This window comes from Notothenia coriiceps, unplaced genomic scaffold, assembly GCF_000735185.1.
Source record: "Notothenia coriiceps isolate Sejong01 unplaced genomic scaffold, NC01 NC01_scaffold00024667, whole genome shotgun sequence".
NCBI classification, from domain to species: Eukaryota; Metazoa; Chordata; class Actinopteri; order Perciformes; family Nototheniidae; genus Notothenia; species Notothenia coriiceps.
Genome location: NW_011357368.1, coordinates 5,587,823 through 5,614,533, shown reverse-complemented (window position 1 = coordinate 5,614,533; position 26,711 = coordinate 5,587,823). Strand labels below are relative to the sequence as shown.

General features: G+C 39.8%; 1 protein-coding gene across 1 annotated transcript in view; it reads left to right on the top strand.

Annotated features, from left to right (window-relative positions):
* Nucleotides 1-494: 494 nt before the first annotated feature.
* lrmda (leucine rich melanocyte differentiation associated) overlaps nucleotides 495-26,711 on the top strand; it is a 190,939-nt gene continuing 164,722 nt past the window's right edge. The window contains exons 1-2 of the mRNA XM_010782770.1: nucleotides 495-722; nucleotides 1,241-1,341. Coding sequence (XP_010781072.1) covers nucleotides 681-722; nucleotides 1,241-1,341 — 143 coding nt within the window. The 5' untranslated portion in view covers nucleotides 495-680. The remainder of the gene's footprint in view (nucleotides 723-1,240; nucleotides 1,342-26,711) is intronic.

The window sequence follows — 26,711 nt, the reverse complement described above, 5'->3', positions numbered from 1 at the left end:
AGTACTAGTCTAGCTAACACACCTCTGCTTTAGCTGTTTGGCGACACTCAATGAGGGTGTTGTTGCTGCATACAGATTGTAAAGTCCCTGGCAAATTCAGCAAAATTGTGATAGTGGGCTGGAAAAAAAGACCTCAAATTAAGGCATTACATTCAGTTAAATGGATTCTTGAACCATGATATAGAAGATATTTACAACTTCTCTTGGTAGGCTACTTTGTATAGTCACTTGAAAACATGCAGGCTATTCCTGCAGTTTATCAGGTGCTATAGTCTACCTGGCTGTTAAGAGTTTGTTATAAAAAAACACATTTGTCTTCTTTAAAATGTGAAGGTGTTTTAATTTAAACCATACGTGTTTCTCAAATGCTTGAAGGGTACTGTCTATTCATCCAGAGGCAGTCAGCAGCACTCAAATTCTACCCCTAAAAAACACTGTGTCCGCGTGCTTACAGTCTGGTGCTTCCGCAAAACAGTGGGTCAGCTGATTCAAACGGCACGCGGAAACTGTAAAGTCAATTTTGAAAGCGCCAGTAGCTCTCCAAAGTAGCCGGGCTAAAACCACAAATAGGCATTATTTTATGTTGACAGCAGCGGGTTTCTGAGCAGAACTTTGGATATCAACTCAGATAGCGTATCCTGAAAATACAGAAACCGATCTGTCATCCTCAGGAGAAAGTGATGGCACATAACGAGTCGTTGGTCGCTTTGAATGGGACTCAAGTAAGTTTGTTTTGGGAAATGTTTCTGTCTGACTTCGCCCCTATTGCTTTACTCAGGCTTACGTTATCAGTGATCGTTTAAAAAGTGGAGATTACCAGTGCTGAATGTATACGGGGATTTGTTTATTTCCTATACCTATGACCGGTGTCATGTGACACACTGTAGCCAACGTTACAGTGACTTTCAGTTTAACGGATCCTCCTACAATTTATCTGGAGAGCATAATGCCTCCAATATGCATCAATAACATGCAACTTAATACAAATATTGAAGTGTTGCAGACTGTACAATGATCATTTGAAAGGTTTTGGAAAAGTATTATTTTGCAACATGAATAGCATGGCTGCAGTACACACTTCTGCACCTAGCCTTCATCCTCACTGTGTGGTTCACTGATGATTCTTTATCATTCTATATCATTCATATTGTTATACATTCTGTATGAACAGTACCATTTAGCATGTCAGGGGTGTGTTTGTATTATTGCTACTTGTCTCTCTTTCTTTTTATTTTTAAAGATTTCCTACATCGGACATGACTGCAAGGACATCCCAGACTTTCTTGGGGACACATATGGCCTGTTTGCAAGAAGATTGGATCTAAGCTTCAACCAGCTCAGGTAGATGACAGATGCTAAGGTGTAGTCTTGGATGCACATGCTGTCTGTCTGTCTGTCTGTCTGTCTGTCTGTCTGTCTGTCTGTCTGTCTGTCTGTCTGTCTGTCTGTCTCAGTTTGTAGCTGGTAGACATGCATCTCTACATCTCTACATCAGGAGGAATTGAATGTGTGCTGTGGGTATATAGGTGGTCAGAGTGTCATCATGACATCAAAGTGCTGAATGAGTGTTATTGCTGGGCTGGTGCCACGCTGGGGCAGGATAAAAGGCTTGATCGATTAATGTGACATGCTAATTCGGGGGCAAATAGAAGAAAAGATTCCTCTGTCAGGACATGAAGGAACACCTCATGGCAGCTGCTTCAGAGGGGGCTGCCATTTCAACAGCAGGACTAGCACAGTTGATCTGGCAAGTAAAAGAAAGGAGATGATGGTTATAAGGTGCTCTTGTCTCTGAACCCTTTTCATGACTGTCAGGCACATGAAGCCGTCTCAAAAGAGGCACTTTTTTGTTGAAGTCTTTTGTCTTGTGGCAGTGCTTGATGTGTGTAGTCCTCAATAGAACTGATTCAAATTGCATCATACTGCATAATCATTGCAGTACTGATGCACTACACACAGTGTTCTGTCAGGCTGCAAAAATCTGCTGTATGGGTTTATGTTTATGCTTATTAAGGATCCCCATTAGCTTTTGCTCTCGACAAAAGGTCCGAAACTTAAAGCAATACAACAATAATACAACAATAATACAGCAACATTTAGGACATAAGTCCTGACATCATTAACAACATTAACAACATCACCAATATCATCAGCAACATGCGATCAAATTCAATCTGGGTTCACAGCTCACAAGGGTCATTAGTAGATGGCCCTTCAACCTCTTCTTGAAAGAGGCTCTGGACTCTATTTCAGCAAGGTAGTTTGGCAATGAGTTCCATTCCTTTATAGCTCTATAAGACACAGAAGATTTCAGAAGATTTGTCCTGGGTTTAGGTGCCAGTAGATGGCCTGATGTAGCTTGTCTAGTCTTATGGTCATGCTCGTCTCTTGTGTAAACTATTTGATCATAAAAATACAGTGTTTGTTTGCTAAATTGGACATTTATGGACATAATTTGGGTCAGCTCTTTAAGTACCTTTGAGCAAGATCCTTTGAATGTGTATAGCTGTGTGACATAGAGACAGCCTTTGAAACATATTCTTTTGATTTTGACACATACAACCTGAGGCCTACTGACCTAAAATGGACTGTATTTATGAGTTCACACAGTTTAGCATGTATGCGGTTCACCTTTACAGAAGGTAGTGTCTATGAAGACTACTATAAGGATAGTTAAGTATGGCGGCTGCCCTTGTTAAAAGGATCCTCAATATACAGAAAAATATAATTGCATGTGTTGTTTTAAATATGGTAAGAAATGTGTTGAAAAGGTGATAGAAGAATTCAACAGAATTGATGAATAACATTGTTTGATATTTGACTTCCCCTGTCTCTTTAGTGTACAACACAAATTGGGTTAGGGTTTGTTTCTGTACTTTCTAGCAGTGTTACCTTTTTTACAATCTGCTATGAGGCTATTAAGTTAAATGCCATCATAACTAACAGATGGGAATAGCTTGAACCGATAACAGTTGGTATAATACAGTATTTTTGTTCTTAAACTTGTTATACGTCCAGATTCTTGCAGGTATATTTACAACATTGACCAATATTGTGGTCCAAATGAACTTTGTCATTTGTATGGCACCACAAAAATATTAGCAAATGTTACCCTGCATTTATTTACAGTATAGGGAACTGTTTTAATGCTTAATGTCTTGGCGTTACCTCAGAAGAAACGATCTTATGTCTTTATGAAATCCGACTGAAACAACCCTTTTGTGTGTAGCTTTCAGTGAGATCAAGGCTGGCATTATGTTTCTCGCCTTTGAACCCGTCACATTTAAGGACGTGATGTTCAGAATCAAATATTTATGACTCAGATATTATTAATTCATTCATAATTTCAGTTTGCCTAATCTCAGATGTCAGATATCATTACTAAACTTCAAAGGGTGGTATGGGCAGAGCAATGAAGTGGTGCTCAAACCTTTTGGGGCTCATTCAGTGGAATATTGATTGATGGCTGCTTGTGAGCAAAATGATTTCTTACATAGGGCTTCATATTATTCTCCTATATACAGTAGGTTTAAATAGCTCATCATAAGCACAGCATGATCTCTTTATCTCTATCAGTATCCATAGCTATAAAATATAAATGTCTAACCTGCTATGAAAACCTTAGCACCAAACACACACTCCCATTACAAATGTATGTATATATCCACTATTGTTTCTTACATTTGTTCTGTCACTATTGGTGTCTGTGGGTGATCACATGACAACATTGGGAGGTCACGAGTGGGTCGAGTTGTGAAATTCATTAAGCAGCTCAACATGTGATAAAGTGTTATGCTAACTAAGGCATAGCCACCCACTCAGTAGTTTGATCCCCATAAGAATGCATCTCATAGACAGGGGCCCCAGACTCACAGCTTATTGGTGAAAAACGTTCCACAAAATGTTACGCATTTCTGCACCCTGCAAACCTTTTCAGTTTGTGGTGAGGACAAAATCAAATACTACACTATTACTTGGCACACTATATTGATATAAATAGTTAAACTATAAATGTCAGCACACACAGCTTCTTATGGCTTAATTACATGTAAAGGCACACATTTAGAATAGAATAGAAATGAACCTTCCATATATTAGGAAGTGTAATTCTTTTTTTGTTGTTGTGTATAGTAAATTAGATTCTCACATATCTTTAAGCCATTATAGCTACATACTGATCATGCTTCCTTAAAAAAGGACAACATTCAACCTAAGCCTCATCGTCATATGACATTGTCCATAATTACAAATTGTATTTTACTTTGTAACACAATATTATGTAACCATTTTCTCCCTAGCTTCAACTTTCAGGAATCTATGACATGCATGTCAGATAGTTGAGAAATCTTTGTATTGACACTATGACCTTGTTTCAGTGTCAGCTCTAGCAACCAGGTGCAAACAGATGCACATGTTGTTGAGACTCTGTGGTCTGCCTTCAGCATCATGTACTTCTTCATGCTGCTCAACTCAAATTGAGAGCGAGGCATTGCCAGAGTTTGTTGTAGCTAATGTGCTTATTTCTGTCAGCTCAATTGACAACACTCATCCAGCCACCTGACAATGAGCCACAATGAGAAGAAATGTACTGGCACCTTTGCTGTGTGTTTGTGTGCGTGTTGCACATATGTTTATGTTTGTGTGTATGCTTGCCCATGTTTGCTTGCATGCAGTGTTTGTGCATCTGTCTCTGTGAGCATAACTGTGAGTGGCTGGGCAGGTAATGGCAGGATGGAATTATGGTAGCAGGCTGTCACACCCACACCTCTCGCTCTGTGTGCTGCACTGTCAGCCTATCTCATCAATGTGTTGAGAAGTGTGGCTCACGGTGAGATTTCTGTCTCGGGACGGGCTTGGATAGTATTGTGTCGTCCACTTTGTTCCAGGTCAGGTGTGTACACAATGCAGAGTGGGCATGTGCTGTCTTGACATGATCCCTCGCTGTGACTCGGGTGCACTTTGGGTGCCTGCATCTGTTACTTGCAGTGCTGGACACATGAGGTTTGAGGAGGACACATGTCATCACAGGATGAAACCTAATGTTATTAGACCTGAGGATAAAGGTCGTCACTGTTCTGACATGGCATCTAATAAACAAATCACATTTATGCAATGGCAGCTCTTGCACAACCTTAGACCTAACCTGAAAGTGATCTTAGATTTGTTTTCGCCAGTTATATATCTGCCCGTCACTTGTCCTCTCACCACATGTGATGGCTATTACTGTAAATTGAATGTAAAATGTTGCTCCCAACTGTCAAATATTTGCTTTAGTTGATCATAATGTTGATCATTCCAGTTGATCTAATCTGTCAAACAATTGCTATCTACAGCAGGACTTGATTACATTCAAGTGCTTAGAAGTGTACACCAACATAGGAACATCTGTACAAACTATTACAACAAAAGCCTTAAAATAATGACCACTTTTAGCATTATTCACTTTGTTGCGACCCTTTCAGAGAGGTTTTATTCAACAATATTATTGTCTTGTCAATGGCTGCATGCGATTGAGTAATTATTAGTGGCATTGCAGTTTCACCATAGGTTAAGACTCCAATAAAGTGTAGATGAATATGCTCTGAAATCTTAATGCACACACTTAAAGCAACCACGGATGCATTCGGAGGAAATTTACCATTTGTTTACAGGGAATCCAGTTAACCTGTGGCACTGGTACTTGACTCTCTCCTTCATCAATTGAAGAGGTTGATCTGTATACTGTCTACAGTTAGACAAGGACATTTAACACACCCGGTTAGCAACATAAATAATGTGTTTAATGCCAAGCCTCAATTAGCATGCATCCCATCCTGATCTTGCTATGTTGTCTTTTTATCTGTTCGCCAAGTAGACATACAATTGGAGCAAAGCAGCTGTCTTTAATTTTCCGACCACAAATAACCTTAATTTATTTATGCCCAGAATAATGTGTAGCAGATGAACTCCTGACTCTAGACTTTTAAGTCGAAATTCAGCCTGCCATTAAGAAAGAGGGGTCCATATTGTACTTTTGCATTGCAGATTAACCTCAGCTACCTGTGTATGTGTGTGTACAGTATGTGTGTGTCTGTGAGTATCTGAGGGGGTATGTGTTCACCCGGGCTATGTTGGTGATGGCAGGCGTTTTGCATTTTAATGACAAATCAAGTATGCTAACTCGCGCTTTAAAACGAAAGTGCTCTAAATGTCGCCTGGCTGTCAAAATGAGATGTAAGTAGTCTGATGAAAAGAGAACAAAGAAGACAAAGTAGGGAGGCCCGGTACACTGAGAAATGAAATAAAACCTTGTATGGCCTGTCAGCTGTGTCGTTTTATATTCATATCTAAAGAACATTATAGTATTACTCCGCAGCTCATGCCTCGCTCATCTGTCTCTCTTAATTCGTCCCAGGCACCGCTCTGTCTTTCAAGTCGCTGTATGTCAACACGGGAAGGGGCCTGTTAATTGACAAATGAGTGTCACAGACATCAAGTGCTCCTTTTTCTAATCCAGGCTAGGTAGACTCTGGTTGTTTGATGGTGAGGGGAGGGGCCGGGGGGTCTGTTATTGGCAGAAGCCCAGTAAGAGGCATTAGACCAGTCCTAGAATGAGAAGTGACAACGGCAAGAGAGCCTGTCATTGTCTTGCCTAAGTGTTCAATCTTCAGAGATGCCGGTATGCAGATAAAGTGTCAGTTAGGAGGAGAGGAGATGAAACATTGGCAGTATGAAGTCCTCAAATCACTTAACTGGGAGCGTAGAGTGTGTGTGTCTGGTAATAGTGGTGCGTACTCTGTTCTGCTCAGCAAATATATTCCATATCCGATCTATCAGGCCTGTTTAGGCCGATATTCTAGGATAACCTGATCTGCGTCTCATCAATTAAGGAGAATGCCGAGCTCTGCCAGCCATAAGAGATTTAAACCAAAGTGATGGGACGGATATGGTCTGGCAGGAAATAAGTTATTCATATCAAGGACGTTTATATTTTGTTATCAGTATGTATTGGTGGAAAAAAAAAAACGTTTTAATTTTCACTGGGAGTGCTTTTTTTAAACGACGTACTGCTACTCCTGGGAAAGTGATGGGATAGAGCTAAAGAGGTTATGCTTAATGGATAGCTTGTCTTGTTCCTCCATCTTTCCAATTTAAGCTTATCAGATATTTTGTGATTGCTGGAAATACTTTTCTCCCTGTTGAGGACAGAAAGCCATGGATTCCTTTACTGAAGAAGTAAAGAATATATATTTTTGTATTAATCAAAATCACATGTGATGACTTAAGACTTTGAAATGAGATTATATTTCTGATGGTTTGGACAGTCTCACTTTTAATGTCTTTGGATATATCTGTTAAAGGTTACATTATACACATCTGACACAAATCCTCTCACTGCATTAAGTCAATCAAGACAACAATCTTCAAATGTAACTAAAAGCCATCATTTTTCTTCCTTCTTTGGCGAAATAGACAACTTGTAAATGATTGAAAGCCCTTTCCAAATTGCAACAATACCGCAGTAAAGTGGCCTTCATTACGTCCATTGTTTTGTTTTTGTGTTTCTGTGTCCAGCAATGTATTTTTACTCTAGATTTGCCGTGATAAAATGTGCCTGAAGGGCAGAAGATGTTTGCAGAAGAACTGCATATTTTATCCTCCCTAATGGTTCTCCTTTAATGTGGTATATGCTCTGAGGCCTACCATTTATTAAGATATACTGTTTGATTCATCCAAGTACATCTGGCCTTGTGTTTGACTCTTGCTGCATTGGGACTATTAATAAAAAACACATTTTAAACGCATACTGTATACTAAACTACAGAGTCTGTATTAGATTGTCAGTAAAGCTTTCTTCTCCATAGATATTAAGGTATTTATGTAGGTTTTCAAATGAAAGCTCCACTCTCATTTCCAGCATTATTCCCTTTTCATTTACTTACTACTTGTGCCATGTTCATTTGAGGAAGTGGTAAGTATTACCATGGCAACAAACTATCCAGTTGACACATTGCAACATCCTTAAAGTTTCCCAAAACATTGAAGAAGTAAAGATTTTTGCAATAGAGAGTTGCTTCAATTCTGTAAAAGAACATGATGCGTGCCAAGCAAACAGGAATAAAGATAAACGTAGACTCTTGTCTGTGTTTGCAATAATATTTTTAGTCTTGTCAACAAATTCAGTGAAAAGGCAAAACCAACAAACAATCTGGTAATCTGTTTCTACTCAACAACGTCCCTACCCTGTCTGCTGTGAATATAAATATATAGCATCATCTTATAAAAACTTTCGGTCGATTCCAAAAACAGCTGGGCACTGTAGTTTTAAGGACATGGTACCAAAACTAAAGTCAACAATGCATTTGTTAGGGAGATGATTACACATTGCCACACACATTGTAGTGAGTATCTTTAGAAGGAGGACAGTGGTTTAAATCAGTATAAACTACAGTGTCCATGTTAATCATAATGGAGGAACATGTCACCCACAGCAACAGTGTGGTTCACAGATGTATTTTTAATATTTTTTGGACCACACAGGAGGTCGATGGCACAGAGGAATAAGCTATATCATGCTTTGACTGAACAGTCGCACAGCTAGTCTATCAACTCCACATTTCCATTACTCTTGGTATAACATATATAGTATAAATCTTTGTCTCTCTGTTAAAGTACAACAAAAGTCCACTGATGGCAGGGGAACCATCTGTTAATCACTGTCAGGAGCTGCTATCAGCCTTCCAGGGCAAGCCACTTCCTCCTCTCTCCTTCAATATAAGGCCATCTTGTGGTTTCGGATTCTGAATGGAATGGAACATCTTTATGTTCCTTTTGTTCACATTATATATACTGGGCAGCGATGCCATTCCTTTTATGACTGCGTCACATTTTTTATTGTATATCCCAAGACGGATGGCGTGCCACTGACACAGAGATTTACAGGCCTTCAGCTTGCAGTGGCAGAGCTTTAGAAGGGTCTGCTGACATCTAGCCAACACATTGGAGGAGGAGAATAAAAGCTGACATTTTATTGGCTCTAAGAGAGAAAGAAAGAAGAGTTTGGGGGGGGGAGAGGCAGGGAGGAAGGGAGAGAGGAAAGTAAGGGAAAGAGATTCTGTTTCTCTACTTTATATGTTTCAGCACTGCCAGCTGTCACAGGGACTTTGCTAAAAAGAGGGGATTTATTGGGTATTATTTAGAAACTTGTCAGTGGTAATGACTACAGCTATGATTTCAATTATCACCCACTAAATATAGCTTAATTCACTGCCTTGCTGGCCATAATGAGCCGCCCTGACATCATTTTTCAAAAATTCGATACCATGCTATTTTAATATTTTATGTTGACCACCAATTTCATTTTCCTCCCTGGTGCTTGGCATGTGGCAAGGTCTCACTCCCTCATGTGCAGTTGGATAGGCAGAGCTATTGAGTTCAAAGCTGTCCCAGGGATATATTTTTTCCATTGACAGAAATCCAATTAGTTTTAGTACACAGTCTGGCTGAATAAAAAGGGTCTTAAAATCTACAATATGTTTCCTTAGCATTTTAGCAGAGTGCAAAGCCAGTGATAGATCTTTATGATTTGACCTGATGGGGCCCAAGTGGACAAACTCCCTTTACTATTTTGGCAAGTGAAAAACAAACCATCCATATGTCTTACTCATTTTGATAAGCACAGCAGAGTCTTTTGATATTGCGTAAACATCTACTGAACACTGCGTGAACTGGCTAAGATCTTGACTCTCGTACATATTTAAACATGCGCTTATTAAATACGTTGCAACTGTTACACACATTCTGCAGAGGCAACATGTACATATGAGAGGGGGGAACATGTCAGATGTATAATTCATCAGTGACATGTTTAGTAAGTAGACGATTTGGGGAGAGTTAATGTGTACTCAGGTTTTGACATGAGGGTGTGCATTTTAAAGCAAGCATTAAAAGGGAGATGATTAGGACTGGCACTCGGATGTCAATAACAAACTTGATGCTTGAAGTTGATTAGGTGGGTGGATTTGGATATTGTAGACTGTTGCATTTCCTTCAATTCTCTCTCTGCGGCACTGGTTCTTAAGTAGGTAATACATGCAAAGTCATTCAGGATGCCAGCCAGCGATTAGGACCTCTCCGTATGAGCATTTCCCCAAATAAATAAAAGGAAAAGGGGCGCCAACCTTTCTTTGAGACAAAACCTGTGTCTATTTTAGCCCATAGCTCAAGCTCTGTTTATGTTCACCCCATCACACTTAGCCATCTCCCAGATTGATGATGTAAGCAACTGGAAGGCATGGAACATATTAGAACAGAGCATGGAGAGGGGTAGCCATACTTCTACTTCCCTTGGCTGGGACCCAATTTGAAAAAAAAAGGTTTGGAGCCCGTTTTGGAAGAGGAACAAAGGAGCTTCCTTAGTATGGTCCAGGCAGTTTTGGTCGCTTCATGGCTTTCAATCTCTCACAGCCTTTTCTAGAAAGCCCAGGGGTGAAATGTGAAGACAGATACACGGGTGTACTCATGCCAAGATTTTGGAGGATGATTGCAGTTCTTGCCATGTTTTGAATTTTAGGGGATGATTTTTTTAAGAGGGCTTCATGATTAATGTTGTCAGTTGATGAATAAATCCTATGACCATAAAATGCAGTTGGAAGCTGTTATTAGAGATAACAGTTTTTGAAGGCTTCGTGATTATTAAAAGAATTTGCCGTTACATCTTGGTGAAGACGAGGGAATAATAGGTTTTTTTTCCTAACCTCTATGATTTGATCCAGGTTTAATCATCGTTTGCCATTTTTGAAAGTAAAGTACATGTGGGCCATTCTATTGGCTTGCCCTTCAATTTCAGCCCCCTAACGGCCTTCGTGGATCAGTCCATGTTTTTTTTTCTGCGCTCCTGTAGAATGCTTAAACCATCTCTGGCCCTGGACAGCTGTGCCACATTCTCAGCACAGCTGTAACTCATTTCCTGTTTCCATTTCAGATAAACCTACTCACGTCTTTCACAGCTTTCACTTATAAACGCCGACTGTCCTTCCAAACCACCAACCCAAGAACTTGATATTGGTCAGACAGGATCATTTGTGGGAGATAACAGCCCCTGTGCTCTTACCCCGTTGTCCTCTTCTTCTCCCCTTGCTCAATCATTGTTCACTTGTTTATAGTCTACATTTGCTTTTTCCATTTGTGAAGAATGAAAAATAAGTTTGGAAAACTGTAGTTTGGAATGGTCTCAGAAATCAAGGGCGAGCTATGAATTATTTTTTAGGCTACATCTGACATCCATCAGCATGGAAATATGTTTTAATGGTCAGGCAGGCTGCAAGACATCAGTAAGCTGTTGCCTCACTTTTCCACCCAGGGACATATTGAGATAAGAAACAGTGACAGCATGTTTCATGTCCATGCTGCTGACACGTCTGTGCTGGAAAACTACAAGGAACAACCCTTCCATTTTTGAGCCTGCAGTCTGTGTAGAACAATATTCTTATTATTCTGTTTTTCATCATAAAACACTGTCTCTCCATTAGGGTAAATGCATCGACTCAAATCATAGTGATTCCACTGTGAGCTGCCGAATGCACCATTAGCTGACAGTTTGATTATGTGAACAACCGACCAAACAGTCTTCTGATCTCCTCTGTCTGTCCAGACATTTGGTGATGCTTAAGAGTTTCTCCCCAGTGATAATGGTGAGATAGCTTTTGCACCTTGGGCACTGTAGAGTTTCTTTATTTTCTCCCTCTGTCTGGATCTCGGGCCCCTGGGTCCTCCAAAGCTCAGAACATGTCTGTACTCAGATGTTTCAAAAACACCAAACAGAAGAGGAAGAGGAGGAGAAGGAGGAGGCAGAGGAGGTGGAAGAAGAAGGGATAAAGGGAAAGGCGAAGGGAAATGGGAGGAGGGTGAGGAATCCTCATAGGGACGAAGTGTATGTACAAGCCGACCAGCCAGAGAAGCCCAACAGGGTCTGCAGACTTGTGATCTGAGGGCCGTTTGTGTGTCAATCAGATCAAAGTCTTTAGAAGAGAAGGAGAAATCCCTTTACCTTCTCTTACTATAGAAACCCTTATTGCCAGCTAGCTAAAAGGAAGGGGAATGATAACAGGGGTTACAATGAGATGCTTCACCATGGATTTCATTGTTTGGGTTTCAATTCAAGTTAAATACCCATCTGTCCTCGGATAGTTTATTCATACAGCTTTAGGCTTGTTTTTTGAGGGAGTTTTAAATGTAAACATACAGTATACACCTGCTGTATAGAGGCGTTTACATGTCCATTCTTATTACACAACTATTGAATGCATTTGTATACATAACTGTAAACAAACAACACCATTGCAAAGGAGCATGTGATGCAATCAAAGGAGTATTTTTCTTTTTTGTTTGAATAAATATAGGTTAAAAGGTGCCACAACAGTTTATCTGAGGATACTGTATGTGAGTTCTTAAAATAATGTCAGTCATGTTTTACCCTGATAAACATATATAAAATATTATTGTTTTTCCTCCATTCACAATAAACTGAGATCAGCTCAAAATATGTGTGTGTGAGTAGAAACTCAATAAAAGAATGTAGATTTTCTTTGTATTTTGAATAAATAAATGGCCTTAGTAGCAATGTTTTCATTATGAAGTTGAAGGCCAATAGCTGTCCACCTGTCGTGGAGGAAATGCAACTGTTTTTATTTCTTTATTTAGTATTTTATGTTATTTGCCCAAAGGGAAACTGCTTCAAATTGTTTTCATATGAACCATTTTGTTACATAAATCCTTTTTAATTTGGACAATTTCTTATAGCCCCTCTTATATCATAGTCCCAAGTTAAACCCCACTTTTTTTCTCTTCATATTGTGACTTAAAATGATAATATATTGTATGAAAGAATCAATTAATTAGTAGGTGACAGTGTTGATACACAATCATCTTAGAGTCACTTAGACTTTTATTAGCATAGAGACACTTTCTGCCTTTGTTTGCAGTTAGATTATCCAGCCTGTTGTCACCACACAACCTGCAAATAACACCTTGGCTGCTGTCTATTTCAGACATTTATGGTTATACTTGAGTACATACTGTATCTTTATGACCTTGTGTTATGATTTCATAACTGTGTGAGCGTGTTGATGACAGCTTGATCTTATCAGCCGAACACCTCCCTACCAGTTTTAGTCGGCTGCTAATGAGACCATGCAGCTATAGTTATTAAACTAAGCCTAATGGTTAAATACTTCTAATAACATATTAATCCGTGACATTGCAACTAAGAAGGTAATCATCAGAAGCAAGGTGATTATACAGTAGTCCTATAAATACGCTCAGCTGTTCTTTTCACTGAGTGCCAGATAGTCCGTCAGTCATACTCACCGCCTCACGCTGCGAACGTGTAGTGAGTGTATCCTTCCATGGGCCCGGCTGTTTAAATTAATTATTAGTTTTATAGCGAACCCCGAGGCCTTGCACAGGCAGCTAATCCCTGTAGAGGGCTAATCCGACCCCGCGTTACAGAAAATCAATGCTGGTCTTTGGTGTTGGCATGCCATCAGGGCATGGGGACACATGTCAGACAGGCCTCCTGATTTTTTCATGAGGTGTGTTTTTGAAGTGGTGGAGCCAATGGAGGATGCTCGAGGTACCCAGAATTTAAAAGAATATCCAGAAGCAAAAAAAGAAAGGTTTGTGTGACCAAGTGTGTGGTTTTTGTCCATTATTTGAGCTGAAAATAGATGAGATCTTGGAACGAACCATACAGTCTAAGAATTCATACATAGAATCAGATTCAAGTTTATTGACAGGTACATTTAACCAAACAAGGAATTTGCTTTGGTGTATGGTGGTGCAAACATAAACAATCTAAGAAAAAGAGTTGTAAGAGTAGGTCAAAAAAAATCATGATAATGATAAAAAACATATTTTAAAGAAACTATTTAGCATTAAAAAATAATAAGTATTAAGTATTTACACCACGTTTAGATTAAAAACTGAGGACAATGAATATATGATAATATATGACAAACTACTGTGTATTATATGTTAAAGAGAGGGCTGTGCTGACGTGTGCAGAATTGTGCAAAAATATATTCAGAGAGCGTCACAAATGTGAGTAGACATGTGTATACATTTATATTAAACGACTGCATAAATAAACCTATACAATTTATCATTCATATCATCATAGTAATATGCCCTAATTAGAAGATCCTATAACTAAGTGTATTTTTCAAAGCATGTTAACAATGCAACATACAGCCTCTATATTGTGCTGTGGTCCTATCTATTGATATTCTTCTTCTGTATGTTGGATAGTCTTTTATTGGAACCATCAATGACCTTCTGGCAAACTCTCTGATGATGGATGTGTGCAGTTGATGAGTGTCCTGCAGTCATCGAGGATTTGAAAGGATTTTGAATGCAGTGATTGACTGCAGATGAAGTTCTTTGAGTTATGTCATGCCTGCTATTTTCACTGGTTTGGTGTCTGAGGATCGGTGCCAGTTGAGTCTTGTTGTAAACATCGGGCTCTGCTGTTAGCCTGATAATTAGATGAAAGGAAGGGATTGGAACAGTCATTTTGAAAATGTCAATTTGTCTCTTTTTAGTAATAAATCTTTTTTTATGACCCAAGATGAGAACATCCTATTTTGTCCTGGCAATGATACAGACAGTCTGTGTTTTGAAATCAGTTTAATATCTTGTCAGATTTGATAAATTGTCAAAATTGAAACCACCATCAATTTTCTTTTACTTTGTCAGGGTTTAATACCATGCAGAGAAAATATGAATATTTCCTCATTCCACAGTCTCATTTCATATTCTCAACTGTCTGTCAGTAATTGGAAAGAAAGAAAGAGAGAGAGGGAGATGATCTGACCCAGTCCCCTACTTTTTTGCACCTCTCATTCTGCCTATTAGTTTTGGATTACCAGCTTTCTCTCTCTCTCGCCCAGACTGGCAGCTGAAGATAATAGCTTTCATAATGTGTGGAGTCTCATTCCAAGCTCTTCTGTGTTTCTCTTTATGGGGGAACAAAAAAAATGTCGAGCCCAGTCAGTCTAGTCATTTCCTCTGTTGGGAGATTAATGAGAGGAACAGTGCTGTCTCAAGCCTTTTGTGACAGGCGTCAAAGTCCCTGTACAGGAGTACTCATGTCTGTTCCTCGATACAGTTCTCAGAGAGAGGCCGTCTTTTGCTTTTAAGCTGTGAAAGTTCATTAGGGATGCTAGCACATGATCATTACTATATCCTACAATGATCTCAACATTTATTTCCTATATTGTATAACGCTGATGAAGTGATAAGAGTTCATTCAGGATGTTGTAAAGACATAAATCCCTCACATTGAGTTAAATCCCATGCATAACACCAAATATTGTTTGAAATGAGTTTGACTTCATAAAGTGAAATCTTTGATATGAATTTGACCTCATAAAGTAAAACCTTTTCTGGACTGAGTGTTCTTTTGGGGCTGGCACTAATAAGGAAATGACGTAGATACAAAAATCTTGTGTTGAGTCATGAGACCTGTGGTTTAGACCGTTACAGTATATTCCCTTTTAATCTGGAGCACAAGGAGGCATTCATAGTTAGGAGAATTTAATATTCTGACTTCTGTTTCTTCTGTTTGTTGGATATATTGTCAATCTATTCAAAATGTTTTAACAGTGCTTATTACATTACATGTCACTTGTTAGACGCTTTTATCCAAAGCGACTTACATACTCAATACTGTGGGCAATCCCCACAGGAGCAATTTGGGATGAAGTGTCTTGCCCAGGGACACAACGACATGCTGACTGCAGTGGGGTTTGAACCTGTGACCCTCTGATCCCCACACCAATCACTTATCACTTCAGATATTTTATTTTCATTTCACATGTCGACAGCAAATCCTACCACAAAGACCGGAAATATTTTCACATAAAGAAGTAGCAGTGCAATCAAACTTGTCGAACACATTGGTTTAATATTATATTGATTCAATAGTTTATTAGTCAGATTCAAATTTCCTGCATTAACATAACATAGGAGCAAAAGAGACTATGTTTTCGGGGAAAAATATATATGTAAAAAATGGGAATGGAGCTGAATTATGCAACCTCAGCAGGACCTCTATATACAGTATGTATCCTGAAGCCCCGTGACTATACATTTACCTGCAAATACAATCCTGAAATTGCACTGAATTCTGAGTCCTGCAGCAAACTACAGTAAAAACTCTCTTGTGACAGTAACAACTCTGCCAATTTCTTCTTATCGTATGACTTTAACAGCTAACAAAGTCAAACAATCATCATATCTGTCACAGATTGTTCCCTGACATTTTCTTTTACTGGAAGGTCGCCCTGTTCTGGCTAAATATTCTGGCCATGGTTTCCTATTTTTAGCCTAGGATGAATTGCTCCAAAATTGTTGGACTTGGATGAAGACATATGTATCGCAATAGGAACATTTGAGTGCATTACTATTTAATAATGTTACAGTAGAAATGAGACAGTAAACTGGTATCTTAAGTGTGTGTTATTAATCCTCAAAGTGTCATTGCGCACTAGGCTTGCTGCTAATTATATTACCATTCATTTTCAGAATGTATCTGTTAAGGCAGGACATTCTCACTTTATATCCAAAATTCTTCTCAATGGTACAATTGACCCGGATAAAATAAAACTAAAGGTTCCCAAGCCACCACAATTCCAATAAATTACTCAAAAGAAATGCCGTTGTATTTGTCCGTTGGTGTAATCTTCACAATTATCAACATTCTCCCAAAAAGGAAGCTTACATTTTTAATGAAAAACAGAAAACAGAGATGTTTATGGCTATACAACTTCAAGTCAATGTATATGAAGAATATATGGAAAACGTTGCCTTTGTTGCACACAGGCGATACAGTGGTATATGTGCTTGCTTTACATGGCTTTAAATAAAGCTTTTAAAAGAGAGGAGATGTTCTTTTGCTTTATGACTGTCTTTGCCAGCTTGGCAGCAGCACTAGGATTTAAATGCCCATTAACAACCTTTTAACTGTCAAGACCTTTTGAAATATGGATATTTGCTTTCCCCACTTTCTCAGAGCCACCAAAATTACTTTTAATAGCACAAGTGTTGTTATTAATATGTTCCTTCATGAGCAGTAGGCTAGCCGAATGTCATTCTAGTGCAAAGGAGTTTGCCAATGATGTCTGATTAGGAGTGCAAGGGGAGATTAATAGATGTTTCTTCCCCTCATTTGTTATCACTCTTTTAGTGCATTGACTGACTACAGCATGTGATAAATAGAGGGAAAGCCTCTGCATTTCCTGAGTGTGACACTATCTATCTACTCGTCAGCCGAGCTCCGTGTTGATGCGATGTCTCCGCTGACAGCACATCCAAAGTCAGCCGCCTAGTCCTGTGCAATTTCAGCGGCAGAGGGGAAGGTGTTTTGGATCTGCATTTTAATCCTGGCCTGTTTAATGTTTGCCCCCTGACAATCTGGGCCAGACATCATTTTAATGGTATGTACAGTGATAAAGCCAATAAAATGTCAGAATGATTGATAATCTGTGCATTATAGCAATATGACTTTCCAGTTCTCCTCTGCGCTCCAATGATGGTTTCCAAATTGAATTCTTTGTGTACGTGCACGTGTATTTATGCATGCACACTCACATGGCTTGCATGTGTGCGTCTTTGCTAAACCTTAGGTGAGAAGAAAACAGAAGAAATCTTGTTAGTTTCTAGTGAATCTCGTCTTAGTGTTTATGCAATACATTATTTCCAAAATAGCAAACCACATCGGCTGAATAGATTATCTGGAAATCTTTAGTCTGCTTACTTTATTTGTCTGGAGAATATGGATTGGACTGGGAACAATTATAAGTAAGATTACCATATTTCTTCTGTTAAATAAATGATATGAAATCTTGCTTTCCTCCTAGTGTCAGAAGCTGTGAATGTATGAGCCAGCCCACTGTGTGTTTCATATCAGTGCTGGCTTCTCTTTGTCTGCAGGGGATTGATGGGAGGTTTATGCCGTTCATATCTCTTGACTTTTGAACTTGTCCAAACGCAGGTGGACATTGACATGGCCCAGATGCTGGTGAAGCAATCACATTTTACAGTTGTATTTTGTCTCTCGGTCATAACTTACATTACTACATTACATTTCTTTTTTTCATTCATTTTAACATGAACCCGTCATTTAGAGCTTCTTTAAAGCTGTAGGTTCACCTTGAGTCTTCTGGATGAGATCAAATAGCTCCGGTTCATTGATTTATTGCTTGCTATTCGAAAACCTATAGCAATTGGTTTGAGATTGACAACACATGTAGGCCTGCAGTGCAGTCAGTGTCTCTATGGGCCTATGAAACGGCTCCTTTTATCTTCAGCAATGTCAGAGCAGTCCTGCCTCTGACTGGCAGTCATAGAAAGCTCTTTGTTTTATGTAAATGGTGATTGATGACATGTCTGGCGCAGCCTGCAGTTTTTGACAAAAAGTATTGATGGCTGCTCTCAGTAAAGTGTTAGTCCAGGTGACAGAGCAATCCATTTTAAGATGAATGAGAAAGAGGGACAGAGTGAGGGAGTGAGAGAGCGAGAGAGGCAAAGGGAGAGAAACAGGAAAGTCATCAGCACTTTCAGGAACAAGTTACACATTTGTAGCCCTAGTTTCATGATTGCAGGTTTTCAAGTAAAATACAGACAAACACTGTCCCTTTTTATGTATTGTAGGCCCTGTGACAGTTTAAGCACAGATGCTAAGCACCATTGTGCTGCAAGTGAAAGGAAACCATTGAGGGTTTCATCTTGGAGTTAGCCAGTTTTTGATTGACCATAACAACACAATGGGCATTCTCATTACCTGCTACTTCCTCCCCTCAGTCATCCACTGAGGACACAATGTTTTTTGAGTGTAACACCTACTGGAAAAGATCGGAGAAGTTGACCTGTTACTGATTAGATAAAACAATAGGGTTTAGTAAATGGATGATGTACGTAGGGAAGGAATTGAGGACAAAAAAAATGCATGTTTGCAGTTAAATTGTTTCACTGGCTAACCACGGTACTGCAATCAAATGTAAAGTCCTAGAAAAATATGTTTCAATTATGTTTTGTGCATTTTTTTAAAGAAAGAGTTTATTCAAGTAATTTGAAAGCCTTATACTTAATAATACAGTGAATTCACTTTAAGTATTTACACTGAAGTGTATGCTGTAATTTTGCCAAAACAAATGCCATGATTGACTATATTTTCACAAGCATCTTTGAGATCCTTGAATCCTTGAGGTATGTTTTAAATCAAGACCTGCGCAAAATTGGAAATTGTAGTTCTTCTGATATTTTTTATTCTGTGAGCTTCTGTAAAGCCTGCTAGTTCTATCAATATTGTCACTATTGTAACAGTTATAAACCTTGATCAGTGTCTTAGACTGTGTCATGAAGGGTCCTTGAATTCGAGGGAATTTGGCTTGACTATTCATTGAAAAGTCCTTAAATGTTATGTTCAGAAGGAATTGGAACCTGCTTTTGGTTAAATAAAAAACTAAAATATATACTGTACATATACAGTATATAATTAACACTTCATTGTATGCCCTGCATTCACAATATAGATGATGTTATATTGATAACTAAAATAGGCCCCCGAACAGTGTATTCAATAAATGTACCCAGTAAATGAAAAAGCTCTCGTGCCTTGTGAAAATGTAACTGTCCGTCAGTTAAGACTAATTTAGTGCCGGTGGGACTTAGTGCATTTACATCCACTGGATTTGTTTGAGTTGGATAATGGGTCTGTGATCCACAGGGGCAACTCCATCCCCTGTACTCCATCTCCTGTCTGACTTTGGGATGATGAATATAAATTTACATTTGCTCTATATGCTTTTAAACTCTACAGTAATGCAATTACCCTAATGGAGCCACTATTAAAGAACAGTTTTGTTAGTTATGTGTAGGGAGGAATGCTTAAAGTTTGAGACAGCCGGAAATCAGCCAGTCTGATGAAAACAATAAGTCTGCATCTGTGAAGAAAATCTATAACAAACATTTCTCCAAAAATGGACCTGGTGCTGATGTGTGTCTGACAGAACCACATTTAAGAGTTGCTTCAAGGGGACCCTAACCCATGAAATCACGCTGTCCTGCATCCAGAGCCCCACCCTCTAACTGCTGTATAAATAGATTCTCTTGACAGGGTAATTCATCTCTGGCCATGAAAACATCAGCTCTAAAAGACAGCTCGCTGAGACCCTGCGCTTGTTAGGGGCCAGATCAGCAGCCCAGATGCCGGGGATGTAAACTCATGAAGAGAAGATTAATTTATCTGTCATCCCTGACTTTGACAGTTGTTGTAAATTTGACTCTTGCCTCTGCACACGCAAGGAACGGGAGGGGTGGAGGGGGAGGGAAAGGAGAGACGGGTAAAGATATGGAGAGGAGTGTGTCGAGGGTGGACGGCATAAGCAGTGGAGGGGTAAGGTAGGGGTGAGCATGTGTCGGAAATTTCAAACATAGATATTGACAAGAGAACTCACTCACTGCTGGTGTGCACCTGGATTGCATCTACAGCCCACCTCTCCAGATGATGTGTTTGGAAACCTATTGTTAGGAGAATTGTTTTCAGCCAACCCTCCCTCTTATATCAAAAATCACCTTTCCTCTTCACCAATTTTTGTTCTCTAAGTTTCTTTTCAAGATGGTAGCCACATAAGGCAGGCTGGAAAACGAATAGTGGTGATGTCAGGGAAGCCATTTGGGGTCTGATTGATGGTAGCAGGCGAACCACAGCGGCCATGTTCTCTGATCTCCCTATGTGCGAGCCATGCCAGCCGCTCCCTGAGAAACAGGAGAAGTTTTTTTTTTTTTTAAGTTAACGCCGATGCCAGATACATTGCACTATATTTCTCATCATATCTGTGTCAGTGTTTCAGAAAATAGATGATGAATTGGGATGCATGAAATGTTTATCATATGAGGAGATGAGCTAACGGCTGAGTAATGTTGATGCCATCATCACAATCTCGGTCAATGTTGCACACAGAGAATGTACTGTTCTGTCTATTCATTACTTAAGTCAATTCATTTTTAAGACAACATTCAATTGGCATACAATGATTTATAAGTGTTTTGAAGTCAGGGTTAGACGTAAGTTGAGTGATTTGGAAGAAACTGCCAAAATCTAATAATTAATGTCAAGCACATCATAAATCAAATGTTTTGTGTGCAACCACTTTTATTTTTTTTACTCATCTTGATGCCAGTTAAGATGGCCTTTTTTTGGATTATGGTGCTACTGATGTGGATATAGTTATGGCCTTAAGCGTAAGACTGAGACTTTCATTAAATAGCCTCCCTGGGCTTTGGTGTGAGAAACACTATTTCTCCTCTCTTCATTTGACCCTTATGTCTTTCCGTAGGCTTGCCATTGATTCATTTGTATTTCCAGATACCAGCCTCTGAAATTATCCTTAAAGAACATGCATTTTCTTCGAGCATTTCAGGAACATTATCTTTTAAATAATTCAACTCATGATTCGATTTGGTGTGTGTGTCTTAGTTATTATGCAAATTAGCTTTAAAGCAAAGCAGTTAAATGTGGTTATAGGTTATTAACACCTCCTGATATGTCTGATTCGACCTATAGGTGAAGTGACAAATATAGCACAGAAGACCGTGTGCTATTATTGTGGATTAGAATGCTAATAAGCCTTTGACTTGATTTGACAGACCTTTCTTGAGAGGAACAGCCTCGAGCCGGGGAGAGGGGTTCTGTATGGGGGTAAGCGGGCAAAAGAGGGGGGAGAGGGAAGAGAAAAGGGAAAGCGGGTTTTAAAAGAAATGGCGTGTTGCCAGGTGGATGAGGGGTTTGATAAAGGAGGTTTGGAGAAGTGTTGGAAGATATTGCCAATTAGCATGTGGAAGAAAAAAGGTTCTGACGGGAGAGGTAACCCAGTCATGATAAATATGGTGACTTAGCAGTCACTCCTCCTACCCCCTTTGTCTGTCAGACCCCACAGCTGTGGACTTAAGAACTCTTTTCACCTAAAAGGAAATCAAAAGATAATCCCAAGTTTGATGTTTGGAGAAACTTTTGAGTCGAGGGGAAAAGGGGTCACCGGTGTATAGGGCAACGGTTTTAAGCTGTAAACCCTTCACAAAAGGTCGTGACAGAGTGAGTTCCTCCTAAAATCCCCGAGTGTATTCGGAAACTTCTGAGCACCTTCTCCATGCATGACTAAACCTACTGAAGAAAAGAGAGATAAGGGAGCTCACTGGCTTGAAAGCAACAGTTTAATTTCCTTACGAAAACAAATATTTGGTATCAATCAAGGAGGTGGAAATGAATCCTTCTTACCTGTTCAATGACTGACAATCCTCTCACAGAGTTTTGTCAACATCAATTGTTGCTATTGTTAGGGTCTTTTGGCATCTTATTCCAAGAGGATAATGAAATTGACTGAAGATTTGTCTGGATATACTGTACTGTAGAAAGACTTGATTCAGCTCATTTTACTTCTTATATATATTCCTTCTAGAGAGTTGCGAAGCAGAAGACTTTAGTGAAAGAAGTTTGCAATGCTATACATTTGCATTGACCCTTTGACAAAGATGAGAGAAACAATGGACCTGATCAGCCATTAAATCCATGAAGCATCTTGTTAAGCTTTTCCACTTGTATTGTCTTAATCTGAAAGGCCGATAACATATTAACATTTAACCAACCCATTACAATTTGTGCGATCATGTAGCGAAAGCACTTAATCACAAGTCTTTTTATAAGAAGTAATTACTGGGTGTGAGTTTTTTTTGCTTTTACGCCAATATCTAGACACCATAACACCAAAGTAGCTGCCATTTTAAGGTTTACTAGATTTGCCACTTTGCTTTCCATTATGTTTTTGGTCTTCAATCTATTTGTTTGACATAGTTTCTGTCCCATGACCACCAGTCCAAGATTTGCCTGAAAAGCAGCGGCAGGGACGACTATTTGAGAAACAGCTGCACAAAAAAAGTACGAGCTCTCTCTCTCTCAGCATACAATCCTTTTTTGATGGGAGTATTTGAAAGAGAGAATGCCATTCTTAGTCTTAACCTTATGCTATCAAGGTCTTTTTTTTCACTAAGGAGATCATATCATTTATTCAACCACATTTCTTTCACACTATGGAAGATACACATGGAAAAGTAATCAGTCCAATTTCATCTCAGCAAAGAAATAACGGCTTGACCATCTCTTGACTGCGTTTTCATTTCAAGGACAAAGCTGCAGTATATTAGCTGTCTCTGTGAGGAGATAATACCTGTGCTGATGATGGCAGCTGACCTTGAGCCGCTTAGATGACAATAACCTTGCTATCATCCCTTGAACCCCAGTTATTCTAGCCAGGTGCATGTGAGTACACTTTTACACTCGCCCATAAACACACTGTACGTGCCATATTTCACTCGGTGACTTCGCACAGCAAATGACCTTTCCTCCTTTCCTTGACAGTGTCATGCAACTGGCAACTGCATTATTGCTTTAGAGCATATTTGCTTACCATAAGAATGTAATTTTCAGTGATAAGGTCCTGAAACTTGGCAGGGGCTGTGGGGGGGAATCTGTCGTTTTGTGCCAAAGCTCCGGTCTCCGATGATCCAGGGGCTTGCCCTGGGGGATTGCTCGGGGCTGAGTGGGCCAAAGTAATGTCATCCTGTGGAAGAATGATTAATCTATCCCTGTCTATCCTTTATTCCACAAGGAAGGAAGGATGCACAACAAAATGTAGTCGGATAAGTGGCTCAATGGGGCATATGTAAATTTCATTTAGATCATATTAGGCAATTCCTAAATTGCCTCATCATTATGATTTAGGGATAATTGGAAATAGAGACAAGGGAAATAAACATATTATATATTTTAATTGTGTAAAATAAGGTAAAGTAAACACATAAAAAAAGCATTTACATTTTGAGTTATACATTTTTGGATACAGTTGGTCCCAGTACCAGTTTCATTATTAACATGGAAATATTGAAAACAGGAGATCTGTACCCAGTGAGAGGCCGTGTGCAGTGCAATAAAGTACCCAGGGTGAATATCAGAGCCAAGAGACTCACCATAAATACTCGGGTCAGAGCTGTCAACCAGAACACTTCTCCTCATAGTCTGTCTTCTCTTTTTAGTTTAATCCACTCATCATGGGGCGAGTGAGAGAGAAACAGATACAGGCGGGGACACCATGGTATGGTACAGTAACAGATTGGAAAGAGCAAAAAAAAGTAGGAGAAAAACATATTCTGAAGTATGTGTGAATCCATAATAGCCCCACTTAATGACACAAACTATCTTTCCTTGCTGTCGAAGAGAGGCTATGCTTCCTCCGAGCCTCAGAGGGCCCTCTGTTACAAAACAGAAGACAGTAGGGCTTTGACAGCTCCAAGTGTCTAGGGCCAAGCAAATAATTGATAGCAGGCTGCCTGCATCCAAGGTCCTTTAGCAGTAATTGCAAGCAGAATCTGACTCTCTGATCTCACCAGTGGTATTGGCTATGCCAGAACAGCCTGGCTTTGACAGATTGCCTTCCTGCAGTAATAACTTAGGCATGTTCCCTGTTTTCTCACACAAGGCCATACTGCGCTGTCTCCACCGCAGAACCAGCCCAGAATCATCAGCGATTATTTTATATGTGTATTTTTCTTTTAGCTCTTGGCAGATTTTTCTGACAGAACACTCTTCGAGTAATGGTTTTGCCTGCTGCCAACTGCCGTACATTGTTTTCCACTGTCACTTTCTTTAAAAGTAGAATGAAGTTATTGGTAATAGAATACCGTGCACATGTTAACACACTTTTTGCAAGACAGGATGCATCCAGTGGAGCTTATGAAAAACAAATAAAAACACGTAACAGAGTATTTTTGTTCATAATTGCCTCGTGAATTCAGACATTTATTAGCCTTAAAAGGAATGTAATAATTGTGACCGATCAAGTGTGCGCCGGATCTCTTTCAACTTAAAATAATCCAAACACTCCTCCGTTGCCATGGTGCTTGCCCTGAATGACAGCCTGAAGGCTTTATGGCCTTTTGAGGGATAGTCCTCTTCCCCCTTCCCTCCCCTCATCTCCTTCCCTCCTCTCCCTCCTCCCCTCTCGCTCCCAGTGGCACTCTTCCATGCTCACTGTCTGCACTGTAAAGCACTCTGGGATTTATTGTCAGCTGGAGTTTCCTTGATGGGGTGTAATAATACTGTGCCTTTCTCACCCGCTAAGGTGGTAGAATCCCCTCCCTCCAAAGATGAGAGGACCCCTGCGGGCTGCCCTGTGTGTGCCTGTGTTCTGTGGCAGACTTATAAGCCTGGCAGCTCCACCCCATGGCTGTCCAAACAAGGTTTCTCAACAGGCGCTCAAATCAAAAAGAGCAGTGTATGGGGGCTGCAGGAAAGTGACACGGCAGGATGTTGCCTTTAGTTATTTATTTATCTCGCTTTTCACAAACAGAAGAAAAGAGTTAAAAGCGTGTGAGACCTTTTGGCGTGGTGAGGTTTTGTTATGTTTTGCGATTTGGAAGTAAAACAGTGAATTCTTGCTACTGCTAATTACAGTTGAGCAGTTTTATGTTGAAGTTGCCAGACATCATTGTAAGCAGGACTGATGAGAGTAAACACTAAACTGATTTCTGAATGAAAATCATTAAAGAGAATGAGACGTGTAAATAGACACGATCCCCATGACACCTCACAGTAGGAAACCTGAAACCGCGGTTAGCGCTCTACTGCCAATGTCGTCCATAAACTTATTCAATCTTATAAATAAAGGCCTAAATCAATGCAAATAAACATTAGTGGACGAGTGTGGGAATAACATGTGGGAATAACATGTGGTAAACATTTCACACACAATGTGAAGAAGGTTAAAAGCCCCTCTATACCTCAAAGCATACTCAGCCCAGCAGGTGAGCTGCTAAGGCCTATGCCAGGTATAATAAATAGAAACTCCCTACACAAACCTGAAATTAATAAAAGATCCTTTGAGTGAACCTTGAACAGGGGAGGATATGAGCTGACAGCCCGTCAGGTCAGGGTGGGATAAACTGGTCCCAGCTCCCTGTCTTCTGAGCGCTTGGTAGTAAGATAAATGGGCATGTCATCCTGCTTTGAAGTATCTAAACATAGACGTTTTAGAGGTGTACGCAATGTGAAAATGTAAATAAACTTTATAGGAACTTGGGGTCAGGCTGAGGTTGGATTTATGGTTTTGGCATTCAACACTAGGCCCATCCGTCATCCCTTTGACCCAACTCCTCCTCCTAGAGCCAAGTCCCTCCCACACCCCACACCCCGGACCACAAGACCCTCAGCTGAACTGCAGCCGACCTGCTGGATGCAAGGCCAGCTGGGCTTCAGATGCCATAATAAGAACCAGTCAAAGCCTTTAATGATTGTGTGACTATTGGACAAGCTATCGCCCCTTCTTTTTATCTTTCCGGTTGGCTTATTTAATTTCATTTGACAGTCTTTCATTATATCATGTGCTTCTCCTTTATTTGTTGCTCTCCTCTACTTTCCCACCCAGTTGTTTTGGGGTGCTGAGAGAAGTGATTTTGCACCAGCTTTATTTGGGAGGTCTTGAGGGACATGTTGGGTTTTGGCTGTCTTCCCTTTGCAGTCACACCAGAGTCTGTGTTCACTTATTTATGGCACCGATGTTTGTCATGCCAATGCTCCCAAATTATCAAGACATAACAGGACCCTTGTCATCAACTGTGAACCC